The sequence below is a fragment of the Ranitomeya variabilis genome, chromosome 4, assembly GCF_051348905.1.
Source record: "Ranitomeya variabilis isolate aRanVar5 chromosome 4, aRanVar5.hap1, whole genome shotgun sequence".
Lineage (NCBI taxonomy): Eukaryota > Metazoa > Chordata > Amphibia > Anura > Dendrobatidae > Ranitomeya > Ranitomeya variabilis.
The window spans coordinates 154,844,408-154,862,241 of NC_135235.1; the positions used below are offsets into that span (position 1 = coordinate 154,844,408).

Genomic DNA, 17,834 nt, shown 5'->3' on the forward strand with positions numbered 1-17,834 from the left:
TGTGTGTGTGTGTGTGTGTGTGTGTGTGTGTGTGTGTGTGTGTGTGTGTGTGTCCGAGGGGGGAGCCGCAGTGTGTGTGTGTGTGTGTGTGTGTGTGTGTGTGTGTGTGTGTGTGTGTGTGTGTGTGTGTGTGGCCGAGGGGGGAGCCGCAGTGTGTGTGTGTGTCCGAGGGGGGAGCCGCAGTGTGTGTGTGTGTGTGTGTGTGTGTGTGTGTGTGTGTGTGTGTCCGAGGGGGGAGCCGCTGTGTGTGTGTGTGTGTGTGTGTGTGTGTGTGTGTGTGTGTGTGTGTGTGTGTGGCCGAGGGGGGAGCCGCAGTGTGTGTGTGTGTCCGAGGGGGGAGCCGCAGTGTGTGTGTGTGTGTGTGTGTGTGTCCGAGGGGGGAGCCGCAGTGTGTGTGTGTGTGTGTGTGTGTGTGTGTGTCCGAGGGGGGAGCCGCAGTGTGTGTGTGTGTGTGTGTGTGTGTGTGTGTGTGTGTCCGAGGGGGGAGCCGCAGTGTGTGTGTGTGTGTGTGTGTGTGTGTGTGTGTGTGTGTGTGTGTGTGTGTGTCCGAGGGGGGAGCCGCTGTGTGTGTGTGTGTGTGTGTGTGTGTGTGGCCGAGGGGGGAGCCGCAGTGTGTGTGTGTGTCCGAGGGGGGAGCCGCTGTGTGTGTGTGTGTGTGTGTGTGTGTGTGTGTGTGTGTGTGTGTGTGTGTGTGTGTGTGTGTGTGTGTGTGTCCGAGGGGGGAGCCGCCGTGTGTGTGTGTGTGTGTGTGTCCGAGGGGGGAGCCGCCGTGTGTGTGTGTGTGTGTGTGTGTGTGTGTGTGTGTGTGTGTGTGTGTGTGTGTGTGTGTGTGTATGTGGCCGAGGGGGGAGCCGCTGTGTGTGTGTGTGTGTGTGTGTGTGTGTGTGTATGTGGCCGAGGGGGGAGCCGCTGTGTGTGTGTGTGTGTGTGTGTGTGTGTGTGTGTGTGTGTGTGTGTGTGTGTGTGTGGCCGAGGGGGGAGCCGCAGTGTGTGTGTGTGTCCGAGGGGGGAGCCGCAGTGTGTGTGTGTGTGTGTGTGTGTGTCCCCGAGGGGGGAGCCGCAGTGTGTGTGTGTGTGTGTGTGTGTGTGTGTCCCCGAGGGGGGAGCCGCAGTGTGTGTGTGTGTGTGTGTGTGTGTGTCCCCGAGGGGGGAGCCGCAGTGTGTGTGTGTGTGTGTGTGTGTGTGTGTGTCCGAGGGGGGAGCCGCTGTGTGTGTGTGTGTGTGTGTGTGTGTGTGTGTGTGTGTGTGTGTGTGTGTGTGTGTGTGTGTCCGAGGGGGGAGCCGCTGTGTGTGTGTGTGTGTGTGTGTGTGTGTGTGTGTGTGTGTGTGTGTGTGTGTGTGTGTGTGTGTGTGTGTGGCCGAGGGGGGAGCCGCAGTGTGTGTGTGTGTCCGAGGGGGGAGCCGCAGTGTGTGTGTGTGTGTGTCCGAGGGGGGAGCCGCTGTGTGTGTGTGTGTGTGTGTGTGTGTGTGTGTGTGTGTGTGTGTGTGTGTGTGTGTGTGTGGCCGAGGGGGGAGCCGCAGTGTGTGTGTGTGTCCGAGGGGGGAGCCGCAGTGTGTGTGTGTGTGTGTGTGTCCGAGGGGGGAGCCGCAGTGTGTGTGTGTGTGTGTGTGTGTCCGAGGGGGGAGCCGCAGTGTGTGTGTGTGTGTGTGTGTCCGAGGGGGGAGCCGCAGTGTGTGTGTGTGTGTGTGTGTGTGTCCGAGGGGGGAGCCGCTGTGTGTGTGTGTGTGTGTGTGTGTGTGTGTGTGTGTGTGTGTGTGTGTGTGTGTGTGTGTCTCCGAGGGGGGAGCCGCAGTGTGTGTGTGTGTCCGAGGGGGGAGCCGCAGTGTGTGTGTGTGTGTGTGTGTGTGTGTGTGTGTGTGTGTGTGTGTGTGTGTGTGTCCGAGGGGGGAGCCGCTGTGTGTGTGTGTGTGTGTGTGTGTGTGTGTGTGTGTGTGTGTGTGTGTGTGTGTGTGTGTGTGGCCGAGGGGGGAGCCGCAGTGTGTGTGTGTGTCCGAGGGGGGAGCCGCAGTGTGTGTGTGTGTGTGTGTGTGTGTGTGTGTGTGTGTGTCCGAGGGGGGAGCCGCCGCGCGTGTGTGTGTGTGTGTGTGTGTGTGTGTGTGTGTGTCCGAGGGGGGAGCCGCCGCGCGTGTGTGTGTGTGTGTGTGTGTCCGAGGGGGGAGCCGCCGCGCGTGTGTGTGTGTGTGTGTGTCCGAGGGGGGAGCCGCCGCGCGTGTGTGTGTGTGTGTGTGTGTGTCCGAGGGGGGAGCCGCCGCGCGTGTGTGTGTGTGTGTGTCCGAGGGGGGAGCCGCCGCGCGTGTGTGTGTGTGTGTGTGTGTGTGTGTGTGTGTGTGTGTGTGTGTCCGAGGGGGGAGCCGCCGCGTGTGTGTGTGTGTGTGTGTGTGTGTGTCCGAGGGGGGAGCCGCCGTGTGTGTGTGTGTGTGTGTGTGTGTGTCCGAGGGGGGAGCCGCCGTGTGTGTGTGTGTGTGTGGCCGGCCGAGGGGGGAGCCGGTGTGTGTGTGTGTGTGTGTGTGTGTGTGTGTGTGTGTGTGTGTGTGTGTGTGTGTGTGTGGCCGAGGGGGGAGCCGCAGTGTGTGTGTGTGTGTGTGTGTGTGTGTGTGTGGCCGAGGGGGGAGCCGCAGAGTGTGTGTGTGTCCGAGGGGGGAGCCGCAGTGTGTGTGTGTGTGTGTGTGTGTGTCCGAGGGGGGAGCCGCAGTGTGTGTGTGTGTGTGTGTGTGTGTGTGTGTGTCCGAGGGGGGAGCCGCCGCGTGTGTGTGTGTGTGTGTGTGTGTCCGAGGGGGGAGCCGCCGCGCGCGCGCGTGTGTGTGTGTGTGTGTGTCCGAGGGGGGAGCCGCCGCGCGCGCGCGTGTGTGTGTGTGTGTGTGTGTGTGTGTCCGAGGGGGGAGCCGCCGCGCGCGTGTGTGTCCGAGGGGGGAGCCGCAGTGTGTGTGTGTGTGTGTGTGTGTGTCCGAGGGGGGAGCCGCAGTGTGTGTGTGTGTGTGTGTGTGTGTCCGAGGGGGGAGCCGCAGTGTGTGTGTGTGTGTGTGTGTGTGTGTGTGTCCGAGGGGGGAGCCGCAGTGTGTGTGTGTGTGTGTGTGTGTGTGTGTGTGTGTGTCCGAGGGGGGAGCCGCAGTGTGTGTGTGTGTGTGTGTGTGTGTGTGTCCGAGGGGGGAGCCGCAGTGTGTGTGTGTGTGTGTGTGTGTCCGAGGGGGGAGCCGCAGTGTGTGTGTGTGTGTGTGTGTGTGTGTCCGAGGGGGGAGCCGCAGTGTGTGTGTGTGTGTGTGTGTGTGTGTGTGTGTGTCCGAGGGGGGAGCCGCCGCGTGTGTGTGTGTGTCCGAGGGGGGAGCCGCCGCGCGCGCGCGTGTGTGTGTGTGTCCGAGGGGGGAGCCGCCGCGCGCGTGTGTGTCCGAGGGGGGAGCCGCCGCGCGCGTGTGTGTCCGAGGGGGGAGCCGCCGCGCGCGCGTGTGTGTGTGTGTGTGTGTGTGTGTGTGTGTGTGTGTGTGTGTGTGTGGCCGGCCGAGGGGGGAGCCGCTGTGTGTGTGTGTGTGTGTGTGTGTGTGTGTGTGTGTGTGTGTGTGGCCGAGGGGGGAGCCGCTGTGTGTGTGTGTGTGTGTGTGGCCGAGGGGGGAGCCGCTGTGTGTGTGTGTGTGTGTGTGTGGCCGAGGGGGGAGCCGGTGTGTGTGTGTGTGTGTGTGTGTGTGTGTGTGTGTGTGTGTGTGTGTGTGTGTGTGTGTCCGAGGGGGGAGCCGCTCTGTGTGTGTGTGTGTGGCCGAGGGGGGAGCCGTGTGTGTGTATGTGGCCGAGGGGGGAGCCGTGTGTGTGTGTGTGTATGTGGCCGAGGGGGGAGCCGTGTGTGTGTGTGTGTGTATGTGGCCGAGGGGGGAGCCGGTGTGTGTGTGGCCGAGGGGGGAGCTGCTGTGTGTGTGTGTGGCCGAGGGGGGAGCCGTGTGTGTGTGGCCGAGGGGGGAGCCGCTGTGTGTGTGTGTGTGTGTGTGTGTGTGTGTGTGTGTGGCCGAGGGGGGAGCCGCTGTGTGTGTGTGTGTGTGTGTGTGTGTGTGTGTGTGTGTGTGGCCGAGGGGGGAGCCGCTGTGTGTGTGTGTGTGTGTGGCCGAGGGGGGAGCCGCTGTGTGTGTGTGTGTGTGTGTGTGGCCGAGGGGGGAGCCGCTGTGTGTGTGTGTGTGTGTGTGTGTGTGTGTGTGTGTGTGTGTGTGTGTGTGTGGCCGAGGGGGGAGCCGCTCTGTGTGTGTGTCCGAGGGGGGAGCCGGTGTGTGTGTGTGTGTGTGTGTGTGTGTGTGTGTGTGTGTGTGTGTCCGAGGGGGGAGCCGGTGTGTGTGTGTGTGTGTGTGTGTGTGGCCGAGGGGGGAGCCGGTGTGTGTGTGTGTGTGTGGCCGAGGGGGGAGCCGGTGTGTGTGTGTGTGCGTGTGTGTGTGGCCGAGGGGGGAGTCGCTGTGTGTGTGTGGCCGAGGGGGGAGCCGGTGTGTGTGTGTGTGTGTGTGTGTGTGTGTGTGTGTGTGTGTGTGTGTGTGTATATGTGTGTGTGTGTGTGTGTGTGTGTGTGTGTGTGGCCGAGGGGGGAGCCGCTGTGTGTGTGTGTGGCCGAGGGGGGAGCCGCCGTCACACGGACCCGATGTAGGAGCAGCTCCTCTCCTGTCCCCGGGGGTGCCATGGTCTCCTATCTTGATCACCGTTGCACGCCACGACCTCCTCTCAAGGCCACGTGTGATCTGCCCCTCCGTACATACTTACACGGCACGCCGGCCAGGTCAGACTGAGAATACCCGGGGGATCCTCCGAATATGCCGCCGAGTCCTCCCCGGCCCCCGGGGTGGTTGTTGGTGTCCATCTCTCGGTGAGCTTGGCCTCGTGCCTCACTATCCCTTCTCTGACCTTTCCGCTGCGGTAGAGGCTAAATCCAAGTCGGCTAAAGGACCTCTGCCCATGTGACCGGAAGGGGCGGTGCCTCTTCCTCCATAGAACAGACAGAGCAGACACGAGGAAGCAATCGCCCGAGGGTTAAAACACTCCTAGGTGCATGCATGGAAAAAATCTGTGGTTGTGTGATCTACAAAAATGATCACCAGTAAATAAAACGGGACGCGGATGAGATTGGTGCAGAATATTGTACACACTGGGATTACGGGGAAAATTCTTGCGTATAATTGTCACATATAAATAAATGTGTAATCAGATGTCATATCTAGTCTGCGGCTCAATATTACTGCAAAAAATCACATGACAGTATTCATATCTATCTATACACAATAAGGGTCCTTCTATCTGCTGGGATTTAGCATTCTTATATAGAGCAGGCTAAATCCAAGTCGGCTAAAGGACCTGGTCCCTCTGCCGACTGGGAAATAGCCCACTCTGTGTGAGAAAGCTAAATCCCAGTGCACAGAAGGACCTGGTCCTTTAGCCGACTGGGATTTAGCTTTCTCACACAGAGTGGGCTATTTCCCAGTCGGCAGAGGGACCAGGTCCTTTAGCCGACTTGGATTTAGCCACAACCTTTCCGCTGCAGCCGTAAAAGAGAGCACTTCCGGTGTCCCCTCCTCTTCTTACGGGTCCTGTTTCGCGATAGTTTCCTTGCTTTACGGCTCCCGTCCCAGTTCCACTACTGGTGGCTTACGATGCTGAAGTTGGTTTCTTATTCGTTCAGTTTCTTATTCGGCTATTTTTTATTTTCTGTTTTTTTCAGGTTTTTCAATAAAAATAAACCATTCTAAGTATATAATATTATGCGGTCATGTGCCCTCTTGTGAATACACTTAAAAACAGATAAAAATATTAGAAGGCTGGCACAAAAATGGGCATCAAAGTGGGCACTGAGGTATGGTATTAAAGGTGTTAAATGGCTTTGTGCCACTGATCTGACACCTGACTTGCATACCTTGTGATGCCACACATCAAGTTCCTGTCAATCCAGCCTGGCACAAATGGGTTCTGGGCATCAGAACTGGCATCAAAGTGGGCAGAGAACCAATTTTCACACATGCGAATAAGTAACAGCTATTTTTAAGGGGTTAAATGCCTTTGTGCCACTTATTAAACACCTGATTTACATACCTACTGATGCCCCACATGAAATCCATGTCACTCCAGCCTGGCACAAATGTGTTCTGGGCATCAAAACTGGCATCAAAGTGGGCAAATTGCACATTTTCACAGATTTGAATAAGTAACAGCTATTTTTAATGGGTTAAATGCCTTTGTGCCACTAATCTAACACCTGATTTACATACCTACTGATGCCCCACATGAAATCCATGTCACTCCAGCCTGGCACAAATGTGTTCTGGGCATCAAAACTGGCATCAAATGGGGCAAATCGCCCATTTTCACTGATTTGAATAAGTAACAGCTATTTTTAAGGGGTTAAATGCCTTTGTGCCACTGATCTAACACCTGATTTACATACCTACTGATGCCCCAAATGAAATCCAAGTCAATCCAGCCTGGCACAAATGGGTTCTGGGCATCAGAACTGGCATCAAAGGGGGCAAATAGCACATTTTCACAGATTTGAATAAGTAACAGCAATTTTTAAGGGGTTAAATGCCTTTGTGCCACTAATCTAACACCTGATTTACATACCTACTGATGCCCCACATCAAAGTCAAATCACTTCAGCCTGGCACAAATGGGTTCTGGGCATCAAAACTGGCATCAAAGTGGGCAAATTGCCAATTTTCACAGATTTGAATAAGTAACAGCTATTTTTAAGGGGTTAAATAGCTTTGTGCCACTAATCTAACACCTGATTTACATACCTACTGATGCCGCACATGAAATTCATGTCACTCCAGCCTGGCACAAATGTGTTCTGGGCATCAAAACTGGCATCAAATGGAGCAAATCGCCCATTTTCACAGATTTGAATAAGTAACAGCAATTTTTAAGGGGTTAAATGCCTTTGTGCCACTGATCTAACACCTGATTTACATAACTACTGATGCCCCACATGAAATCCAAGTCACTGCAGCCTGGCACAAATGGGTTCTGGGCATCAAAACTGGCATCAAAGTGGGCAAATCGCCCATTTTCACAGATTTGAATAAGTATTATTTGTGACACACAGGCGGGAGCAGCCGCCGGAGGTGTACCGGGGACGCTTCCAGGAGCCTGGGGAAGATTTTTTGGAAGAGTCCTTGACACTTAGAAAAATTTTGAGAAAATCTCGATTTTGTGAAAAATGTCACATTTCCCCTACTTCCACCCCAGGGGGGCGTTAATATGTTGTAAAGCCCCCCAGGGCAGTGACCTAAATGTGGGTAAAGTTTGCGGTGCACGGGGGGAAAGTTGAATTTTTGGATGAAAATCCATATTTTCATACTTTAAAAATTTCAGCCGAGTGTCAGACTTCAAGGCGGGGGCAGCCGCCGGAGGTGTACCGGGGACGCTTCCAGGAGCCTGGGGACTCGCAAACTGACTTGTCACAAACAAGTCACAAACGCGTGACTTATTCAAATCTGTGAAAATGTGCAATTTGCCCACTTTGATGCCAGTTCTGATGCCCAGAACCCATTTGTGCCAGGCTGCAGTGACATGGATTTCATGTGCGGCATCAGTAGGTATGTAAATCAGGTGTTAGATTAGTGGCACAAAGGCATTTAACCCCTTAAAAATAGCTGTTACTTATTCAAATCTGTGAAAATGTGCAATTTGCCCACTTTGATGCCAGTTCTGATGCCCAGAACCCATTTGTGCCAGGCTGGAGTGACATGGATTTCATGTGCAGCATCAGTAGGTATGTAAATCAGGTGTTAGATTAGTGGCACAAAGGCATTTAACCCATTAAAAATAGCTGTTACTTATTCAAATCTGTGAAAATGTGCAATTTGCCCACTTTGATGCCAGTTCTGATACCCAGAACCCATTTGTGCCAGGCTGGAGTGACATGGATTTCATGTGGGGCATCAGTAGGTATGTAAATCAGGTGTTAGATTAGTGGCACAAAGGCATTTAACCCATTAAAAATAGCTGTTACTTATTCAAATCTGTGAAAATGTACGATTTGCCCACTTTGATGCCAGTTCTGATGCCCAGAACCCATTTGTGCCAGGCTGCAGTGACATGGATTTCATGTGGGGCATCAGTAGGTATGTAAATCAGGTGTTAGATCAGTGGCACAAAGCTATTTAACCCCTTAAAAATAGCTGTTACTTATTCAAATCTGTGAAAATGGGCAATTTGCCCCCTATGATGCCAGTTCTGATGCCCAGAACCCATTTGTGCCAGGCTGTTGTGACATGGATTTCATGTGGGGCATCACTAGGTATGTAAATCAGGTGTTAGATTAGTGGCACAAAGGCATTTAACCCATTAAAAATAGCTGTTACTTATTCAAATCTGTGAAAATGTACGATTTGCCCACTTTGATGCCAGTTCTGATGCCCAGAACCCATTTGTGCCAGGCTGCAGTGACATGGATTTCATGTGGGGCATCAGTAGGTATGTAAATCAGGTGTTAGATCAGTGGCACAAAGCTATTTAACCCCTTAAAAATAGCTGTTACTTATTCAAATCTGTGAAAATGGGCAATTTGCCCCCTATGATGCCAGTTCTGATGCCCAGAACCCATTTGTGCCAGGCTGTTGTGACATGGATTTCATGTGGGGCATCAGTAGGTATGTAAATCAGGTGTTAAATCAGTGGCACAAAGGCATTTAACCCCTTAAAAATAGCTGTTACTTATTCAAATCTGTGAAAATGTACGATTTGCCCACTTTGATGCCAGTTCTGATGCCCAGAACCCATTTGTGCCAGGCTGGAGTGACATGTATTTCATGTGGGGCATCAGTAGGTATGTAAATCAGGTGTTAGATCAGTGGCACAAAGCTATTTAACCCCTTAAAAATAGCTGTTACTTATTCAAATCTGTGAAAATGGGTGATTTGCCCACTTTGATGCCAGTTTTGATGCCCCGAACCGATTTGTGCCAGGCTGCAGTGACTTGGATTTCATGTGGGGCATCAGTAGTTATGTAAATCAGGTGTTAGATCAGTGGCACAAAGCTATATAACCCCTTAAAAATAGCTGTTACTTATTCAAATCTGTGAAAATGGGCGATTTGCCCCCTTTGATGCCAGTTTTGATGCCCAGAACCCATTTGTGCCAGGCTGAAGTGATTTGACTTTGATGTGGGGCATCACTAGGTATGTAAATCAGGTGTTAGATTAGTGGCACAAAGGCATTTAACCCCTTAAAAATAGCTGTTATTTATTCAAATCAGTGAAAATGGGCGATTTGCCCCATTTGATGCCAGTTTTGATGCCCAGAAGACATTTGTGCCAGGCTGAAGTGATTTGACTTTGATGTGGGGCATCACTAGGTATGTAAATCAGGTGTTAGATTAGTGGCACAAAGGCATTTAACCCCTTAAAAATAGCTGTTACTTATTCAAATCAGTGAAAATGGGCGATTTGCCCCATTTGATGCCAGTTTTGATGCCCAGAACACATTTGTGCCAGGCTGGAGTGACTTGGATTTCATGTGGGGCATCAGTAGGTATGTAAATCAGGTGTTAGATCAGTGGCACAAAGGCATTTAACCCCTTAAAAATAGCTGTTACTTATTCAAATCAGTGAAAATGGGCGATTTGCCCCATTTGATGCCAGTTTTGATGCCCAGAACACATTTGTGCCAGGCTGGAGTGACATGGATTTCATGTGCGGCATCAGTAGGTATGTAAATCAGGTGTTAGATCAGTGGCACAAAGGCATTTAACCCCTTAAAAATAGCTGTTACTTATTCAAATCAGTGAAAATGGGCGATTTGCCCCATTTGATGCCAGTTTTGATGCCCAGAACACATTTGTGCCAGGCTGGAGTGACATGGATTTCATGTGCGGCATCAGTAGGTATGTAAATCAGGTGTTAGATTAGTGGCACAAAGGCATTTAACCCATTAAAAATAGCTGTTACTTATTCAAATCTGTGAAAATGTACTATTTGCCCACTTTGATGCCAGTTTTGATGCCCAGAACACATTTGTGCCAGGCTGGAGTGACATGGATTTCATGTGGGGCATCAGTAGGTATGTAAATCAGGTGTTTAATAAGTGGCACAAAGGCATTTAACCCCTTAAAAATAGCTGTTACTTATTCGCATGTGTGAAAATTGGTTCTCTGCCCACTTTGATGCCAGTTCTGATGCCCAGAACCCATTTGTGCCAGGCTGTATTGACAGGAACTTGATGTGTGGCATCACAAGGTATGCAAGTCAGGTGTCAGATCAGTGGCACAAAGCCATTTAACACCTTTAATACCATACCTCAGTGCCCACTTTGATGCCCATTTTTGTGCCAGCCTTCTAATATTTTTATCTGTTTTTAAGTGTATTCACAAGAGGGCACATGACCGCATAATATTATATACTTAGAATGGTTTATTTTTATTGAAAAACCTGAAAAAAACAGAAAATAAAAAATAGCCGAATAAGAAACTGCTGAATAAGAAACCAACTTCAGCCCGAATAAGAAACTGAACGAATAAGAAACCAACTTCAGCATCATTGGTGGCTTTTACTTCTCGACTGTATCGTCTTGTGTCTGCAATGACGGCGAAGTGCGAATGCGTGCTCGATGAGCTAGGTCACCTGAGAGTGTGTATGGCATGTACTCTCAGTATGGGACAGGACCCCTCACCGTCACCAGACCCCTGAAGGGGGACGGGACCCCTATAGGGGACGGGACCCCTTACCAAACAACCTATAGGGGACAGGACCCCTCACCAGACCCGAAATAGGGGACGGGACCCCTCACCAGACCCCTGAAGGGGGACGGGACCCCCTATAGGGGACGGGACCCCTCATCAGACCCCTATAGGGGACGGGACCCCTCACCAGACCCCCTATAGGGGACGGGACCCCTCACCAGACCCCCTATAGGGGACGGGACCCCTCACCAGACCCCCTATAGGGGATGGGACCCCTCACCAGACCCCCTATAGGGGACGGGACTCCTCACCAGGCCCCTAAAGGGGGACAGGACCCCTCACCAGACCCCTATAGGGGACAGGACCCCTGACAGTGCAGCAGTGACATGGATCAAACCTTACAGTTTACAATCTGACATTTCTCTGCAGGTTTACATAGAATTTTGTTCTGTGGTTTTCGCTGTAAGTTCAGTACCAGAATTAAAAGCCCCTCACAATCTGCTTCCAACAATCCCCCCATGCATTGAAATGTGAAAACCTGCTGAAGCCACAAAACAGTGTTTTCCTCGTATTAATAAAAAGCGTCTTGTACATTGTTCGGTTTGGTTCCACATGTAATTTCAGGCAAAATGTGCAGATAATGGGTATGGGGGGGGGGGGTTATTTCTTTTTTTGCCAAAGTTTCAGTATCAGAAATTTACTATATTGATGACCCCATGTTATAAGTAAAATTGCCCCAAAGGCCACACTGAACATATTATTATTTATTTATATAGCACCATTAGTTCCATGGTGCTGTACATGAGAAAGGGGTTACATACAGAGTTATAGATATCGTTTACAGTAAACAAAAAAAACATTAAAAACCTGCCTCAGAGCATCACCAAAAGCCATATACAGAATGTTCTTACACAATCACCCTAAGACATGTTTCCTTCAGAAGTGTTATTTTACATGTAGATTTTTCAGCCAGAAAATCCACATGAAAAATTCCATGTGACCACCCCCTGACAATGACATGTTCCCCCCGGGTAACCAGTCACCTGATGAGACATGACCACTTTCTCTTACTTTATTCCCTTCTCCTGAATTATACATTATTTATTCAAGTGTTTCTAAATCCACCACACGGTTCTAGAGATCTCGGCCATTTTATTTTATGACTGTTTGCTCTTTTTTTATCATAATGATATTCATTTTCAAGGACTTTTTCTATCTACAGAAACGCGGCACAGCCATGGGCGCGGCTTGTGCGCCCTCGTACGCCAACCTCTTCCTTGGCGCCTGGGAGAGGGATTTGTTTGGTGACGAGGGCCCACTGTCCGCTGCCCATGTGCTGTTCTGGCATCGTTATATTGATGACATTCTGTTTTTGTGGGGGGGAACTGCCCACCAGCTCGAGGACTTTATGAGGTGTTTGAACGACAATACATTGAATATATGTCTGACATACGTTTTCAGTACAGTGATGGTCGACTTCCTGGATGTCCGCCTGGAGATCGACTCGGACCGGCGCATCCAGTCTGACGTCTTCAGGAAGCCGACCTCTGTTAATTCTTTGTTACACGCTACCTCTGCTCACCATCCATCTACTGTGAGGGCCATCCCGGTCGGACAGTTTCTCAGGATGCGGCGAATTTGCTCCACTGAGACCAAATTTACATCACAGGCGGGAGATCTCAAACGGAGGTTTAAAGCCCGCGGCTATAGTAATAGAGCTATTAAAAATGGCTACGACTGCGCCAGGGCAACCCCACGGAGTGATCTTTTGCACTGTACTACTCGACGTCGTGCTGTGAGTAAGAGTGGACCGATAAGATTTATCTCGACCTACAACCATGAGTGGGAGAACATGCGTTCCATTTTTGTCAAACATTGGCCTGTCCTCCATACTGAGCCCTCCCTGCGTGCTGCCCTGGGTAGCTATCCCCTTATGACCCCTAAAAGATGCAGGAATCTTAACGATATGTTGGTGAGGAGCCATTACATCCCAGCTCCAACAAACCCCTTTGGTACGGGGGGTCCCCGTCCGGGGTGTGTTTCCTGTGGGCGCTGTCTTGCCTGCGCCAATGTCCTCTGCTGCTCCGATTTCACCTCAAGTGATGGTTTAAGAACATTCCAAATTAGACAGCGCATAACTTGTAGTACCACTAATGTCATCTATTATGCTACCTGTCCATGTCCAAAGATCTATGTTCAAGAAAAGCACATCCAGCCCATGAATGGCAGCGCTTCCCAGGACTCACATTCAAAGATGATATTTCAGGCAAGCTGCAAGCCCTGTATATTGAAAAGTATCTCAGAGGGAATTCTGAGGATACATAATTTAAAGCCATTTCAGTCTTTTATCAGGTGAGTGCATAAAATTGTGCACCCTTTAAAGACTATAATATTGTGTTTACGCACTTAGGGCGCCGCAATTTGTCTGTTCTTCTTTCCCAAACAGGGTTTTTTTGTATAAAGATCTATGTTGGACTCACTACCCGAGAATTGAGGGTTCGTGTGCGGGAGCATGTGCGGGACATTGGCGCGGCCAAGACGGCGCTCTCAGTAACTGACCTAAAAACAATTCCACGGCACTTTAGGCTACACCATAATTGCAATGATAAATTGCTCCTGGTCAGGGGGATTGACGTACTACACCTGGGTAGTAGAGGTGGCGATTATAAGAAGCGCCTTGCACAGATCGAATCCAAGTGGATTTTTCTACTTGATACTCTGACCCCCAGGGGTCTGAATGAATCCCTGAGCTTTGCTCCTTATCTTTAGCATCGTTCTTAGATTAGTCCCTGTGGTCCCTCATTTTTTGTCCATCGTAACTTTCTTGCTTTTTGCTTTTAATTTCTTGATTTTAAAAGGTCTTGTGTTTTTATCACCAGTAACAGTTTCGTACCTTTGGGCCCTCCCCTTATCCCTGCATCTGATGGAATATACAAACCAGAAAAAACTCCATCTACAGTCTGCTTTTTGAAATTATGGATCTTCTTCGTGTGGTTCTGTGCCAGCTGTCCGGGTGCATAAGATACATATATGGACTGTGCTTATTTGTATAAACATACGCATGTTTATATGATCTTTACTGTTTATTAATGTTATTTTTTATAATTTATGAGTTTGTAAAGCATCTATGTCTGTCTCTATTATTGTCATGTTCCCCTTCCCCTAGATTACTATAACAGTGGGTATTTATCTGGGGGCTTGACACATATGTGGACATGGTACGGTACCTCTGCACTTTGATGTGGTACTGCAAGCACAGCTTATTGTTAAGATCACTTGCATCTATGCACTCCCTATCTTGTTTGACATTTATATGGCCAGACCCTTTTTTCTTTAAATCAGCGGCTGCATTTCTCTTTTCCATAGGCTCACCCGTGTGGCCGTGCGCATCGCGCTGTGTATGGGCGGCTCGGATCTGTGGGCGGGCGTCTCAGTGCCCGGTGCGCGATCTCCAGGTGTGTTGCCTGGCGCTTGCGCACTGTGTCCCGCATTCCTGACCCGTCCGTCGCAGTGCGCATGCGCCGGTGGCGCCGCTCGGATTGGCCGGGATCACACATGTGACCGGGGTCGGGGGGGGGGGTTATTAAAAGGTCCTGCACCATCCATACTTTATCCCCTTGAGAAAGCGGCGTGGTTTTGCCGCAAAACGCGCGTCGGGGCGCTCTTTTGTTCCGGTGGGACTCCCCCTTCTTGCCCCCTCAACTGGTAAGCTCACCTCTGGTATCCACTATATTACTATGCACTATGCACTTTACTGTGGCCCTGCTTTGGCTACCGCATTAGCAGAGGACATACCTTGGTGTGTTCATAACTCTATCTTCTACTGTGGGGGGTTTGCTGTTTCTTCTTCCAGCTCCCCTCTTATGTTGATTTCAGTATTTACATATGGGGGCAATATAGGGGTTAGTTTCCCCCTCTCGTGTTTGATTGGGAGACACCATCCATTTGAAACATATTACTGTTTTTAAATTTTTGTACCAATAAAGGATATTTGATATGCAATACTATATGCTCCTTATTTTCTCCTGTTTGTATATGTATTTGATGGAGCTTTATTAGCCTGGAGGCACTTAATGTGTATGTGCTTGGATCCAGACTATCGTTATGACTCTGGGAACCCTGTTAGTGTTATTTTACATGTAGATTTTTCAGCCAGAAAATCCACATGAAAAATTCCATGTGACCACCCCCTGACAATGACATGTTCCCCCCGGGTAACCAGTCACCTGATGAGACATGACCACTTTCTCTTACTTTATTCCCTTCTCCTGAATAATACATTATTTATTCAAGTGTTTCTAAATCCACCACACGGTTCTAGAGATCTCGGCCATTTTATTTTATGACTGTGTTTGCTCTTTTTTTTATCATAATGACAACCCAAAACATCCAAATGACCCCAATCAAAATTTCACATACCCTGGTGATTTTTACCTGATAACATACACAGAAGTTGACACAAATGGGTTTGAATGGCTACTAAAGGTAGACTGTGACCTGTGACCTGTTTGCTTATAATCATTGTGTGTGCATAAAAGCTGAGAGTGTCTGGGATACAGACAGACTCTGGCATCTTTCATCCAGCCACGGACGGTTTTGGATTTTGAGTCATGGGAAAGCAAAAGAATTGTCAACGGATCTACGGGAAAAGGTAGTTGAACTGTATAAAACAGGAAAGGGATACAAAATGATATCCAAGGAATTGATAATGCTAGTCAGCAGCGTTCAAACTGTGATTATCAAATGGGAAATCAGGGGCTCTGTAAAAACAAAACCACGGTCAGGTAGACCAACAAAAATATCGTCCACAACTGTCAGGAATATTGTTCAGGATGCAAAGAAAAACCCACAAGTAACATCAGCTGAAATACTAGACTCTCTGAAAACTAGTGGTGTTTCAAGATGCACAATAAGGAGGCACTTGAAGAAAAATGGGCTGCATGGTCGAGTTGCCAGAAGAAACCCATTAACGTGCAAATGCCTCAAAGTATCTCGCCTACAATACGCAAAACAGCACAGAGACAAGCCTCAAAACTTCTGGAACAAGGTAATTTGGAGTGAGGAGACCAAAATTGAACTTTTTGGCCACAACCATATGGGTATGTGCACACGTTGCAGATTCGCGTGCGGATTTTTCCAAGCAGATTGTGAAAAATCCACAGGTAAAACGCCCTGCGTTTTACCGCGGATTTACCACGGTTTTTGTGTGGATTTCACATGCGTTTTCACACCTGCAAATTCCAATTATGGAACAGGTATAAAACGCTGCGGAATCCGCACAAAGAATTAACATGCTGTGGAAAATAAACAGCAGCGTTCCCGTGCGGTATTTTCCGCATCATGTGCACTGCGGATTTGGTTTTCCATAGGTTTACATGGTACTGTACAACGCATGGAAAACTGCTGCGCGTCCGCATTGTCAAATCCACTGCGGATCCGCAGCCAAATCCGCAACATGTGCACAGACCCTAAATGTTACATTTGGAGAGAGGTCAACAAGCCCTATGATGAAAGGAACACCATTCCTACTGTAAAGCACGGAGGTGGATCGCTGATGTTTTGGGGATGTGTGAGCTACAAAGGCAGAGGAAACTTGGTCAAAGTGGAAGGAAAGATGAATGTAGCACATTATCAACAAATACAAGAGGCATATTTTCACTCATAAGCCCAGAACCTGCACATGGGATGTACTTGGACGTTGCAACATGACAACGATCCAAAGCACAAGGCCAAGTCGACCTGTCATTGGCTACAGCAGAACAAAGTGAAGGTTCTGGAGTGGCCATCTCAGTCTCCTGACCTCAATATCATTGAGCAACTCTGGGGATACCTCAAGCGTGCAGTTCATGCTAGACAGGCCAGGAATTTACAGGAACTGGAGGATTTTTGCCAAGAAGAGTTGGCATCTTTACTATCTGGGAAAATAAAGAACCTCATCCACAACTACCACATAAGACTTCAAGCTGTCATGGATGTTAGAGGGAGCAATACACGGTATTAAGAAATGGGGTATGTGAACTTTTGGTCAGGGCCATTTGGATGTTTTGGGTTGTCATTATGATTTAAAAAGAGAAAACACAGTAGTTTGACAATAAATGGCTTCACCCAACCACTAACCATGAGTGGAGAAAAAGTTTTGGTGTTGTCATTCATATTCTCTGAAAAAAGGCCAAGAAAGCAAAAATTCTGCCGGGTATGTAAACTTTTGAGCACAACTGTATGTATGTGTGAACATATTTGTTTTTGGTCCTTGTATGCTGCTGTAATTGTAGAGAATAGGAAAATCAACCAGGCACTTTAAAGGGAACCTGTCAGCAGGATTCTGATTAAAATGATATTTTGGTTGATGAAATCCATCTTGTGGTTGTTTCTAAATCTTTATTTTCAGTTTTGTGTTAATGATATGCTTGTGCTCTGGGGCCAGGGAGGGGGGTCTTCATGTGGTGCTCTGATTTCCGTATTTTTCGGACTATAAGACGCACCGGACTATAAGACGCACCACAAATTTTCAGAAGGATAATAGAGAAAAAAAATTAATGTGTCAAATGAGGGTCCTTCTTACAGTCCGAATTCAGCTTATCTGGCTGGGGATCGGTGGCGCGTGGGCACAGGGGGTGTTCGTTGGTCCAGCGATATGACTCCCATCCCAAATTGGTTCGGCAGTGCTTGTGGTGTGGGGGGCTCCGCCGGCATTTTGTCAAAAACCCGAAGGCCCCCGCACATCCATTGCTGCGATGCGGTGGCCTCTGGGAAAATGACCGGGAGCGACGCATGCTCAGATTGCGATCTCGTCCCGAGATCTCGTTGACGAGATCTCAATCTGAGCATGCGCCGCTCCAAACGACCATTTTCCCGGAGGCCACCGCATCGCAGCAATGGATGTGCGGGGGCATCCGGGCAACGTTAGACCGGGACCGTAGCAGAATTGGCCAACTTCTGCTGCCGCCACACTATTTGTAAGTATATTCCGACTATAAGACGCACCCCCATTTTCCCAAAAAATGTTTTGCGAAAAAGTGCGTCTTATAGTTAGAAAAATACGGTAGATATTCATAATGCAGACTGCTGACAGGTCACTGCTCTCTTAGTGACCTGCCCATAGTTTACATAATGAATATATGGACATACTGAATAAAAAAAGCTTCTGCAGGCGGGTGTCAGCCGGGACACCTGCGCTGCAGCATAATCCCATGGTTACTGCGC

At 49.5% G+C, this 17,834-nt stretch overlaps 1 protein-coding gene across 2 annotated transcripts in view; it reads right to left on the bottom strand.

Moving 5' to 3' along the window:
• The window catches only part of LOC143770085 (mitochondrial import inner membrane translocase subunit Tim23), a 33,207-nt gene extending 27,609 nt beyond the window's left edge, over positions 1-5,598 (bottom strand). Inside the window, exons 1-2 of one of the 2 annotated variants that reach the window (XM_077259336.1) lie at positions 5,486-5,598; positions 4,724-4,864 (exon numbers count right to left, since the gene is read on the bottom strand). In XM_077259336.1, coding sequence (XP_077115451.1) covers positions 4,724-4,820 — 97 coding nt within the window. In that variant the 5' untranslated portion in view covers positions 4,821-4,864; positions 5,486-5,598. Of the gene's footprint in view, positions 1-4,723; positions 4,993-5,485 lie in introns of those variants that run through there. The other variant, XM_077259335.1, reaches the window with a different exon arrangement.
• Between the last annotated feature and the right edge of the window lie 12,236 nt (positions 5,599-17,834).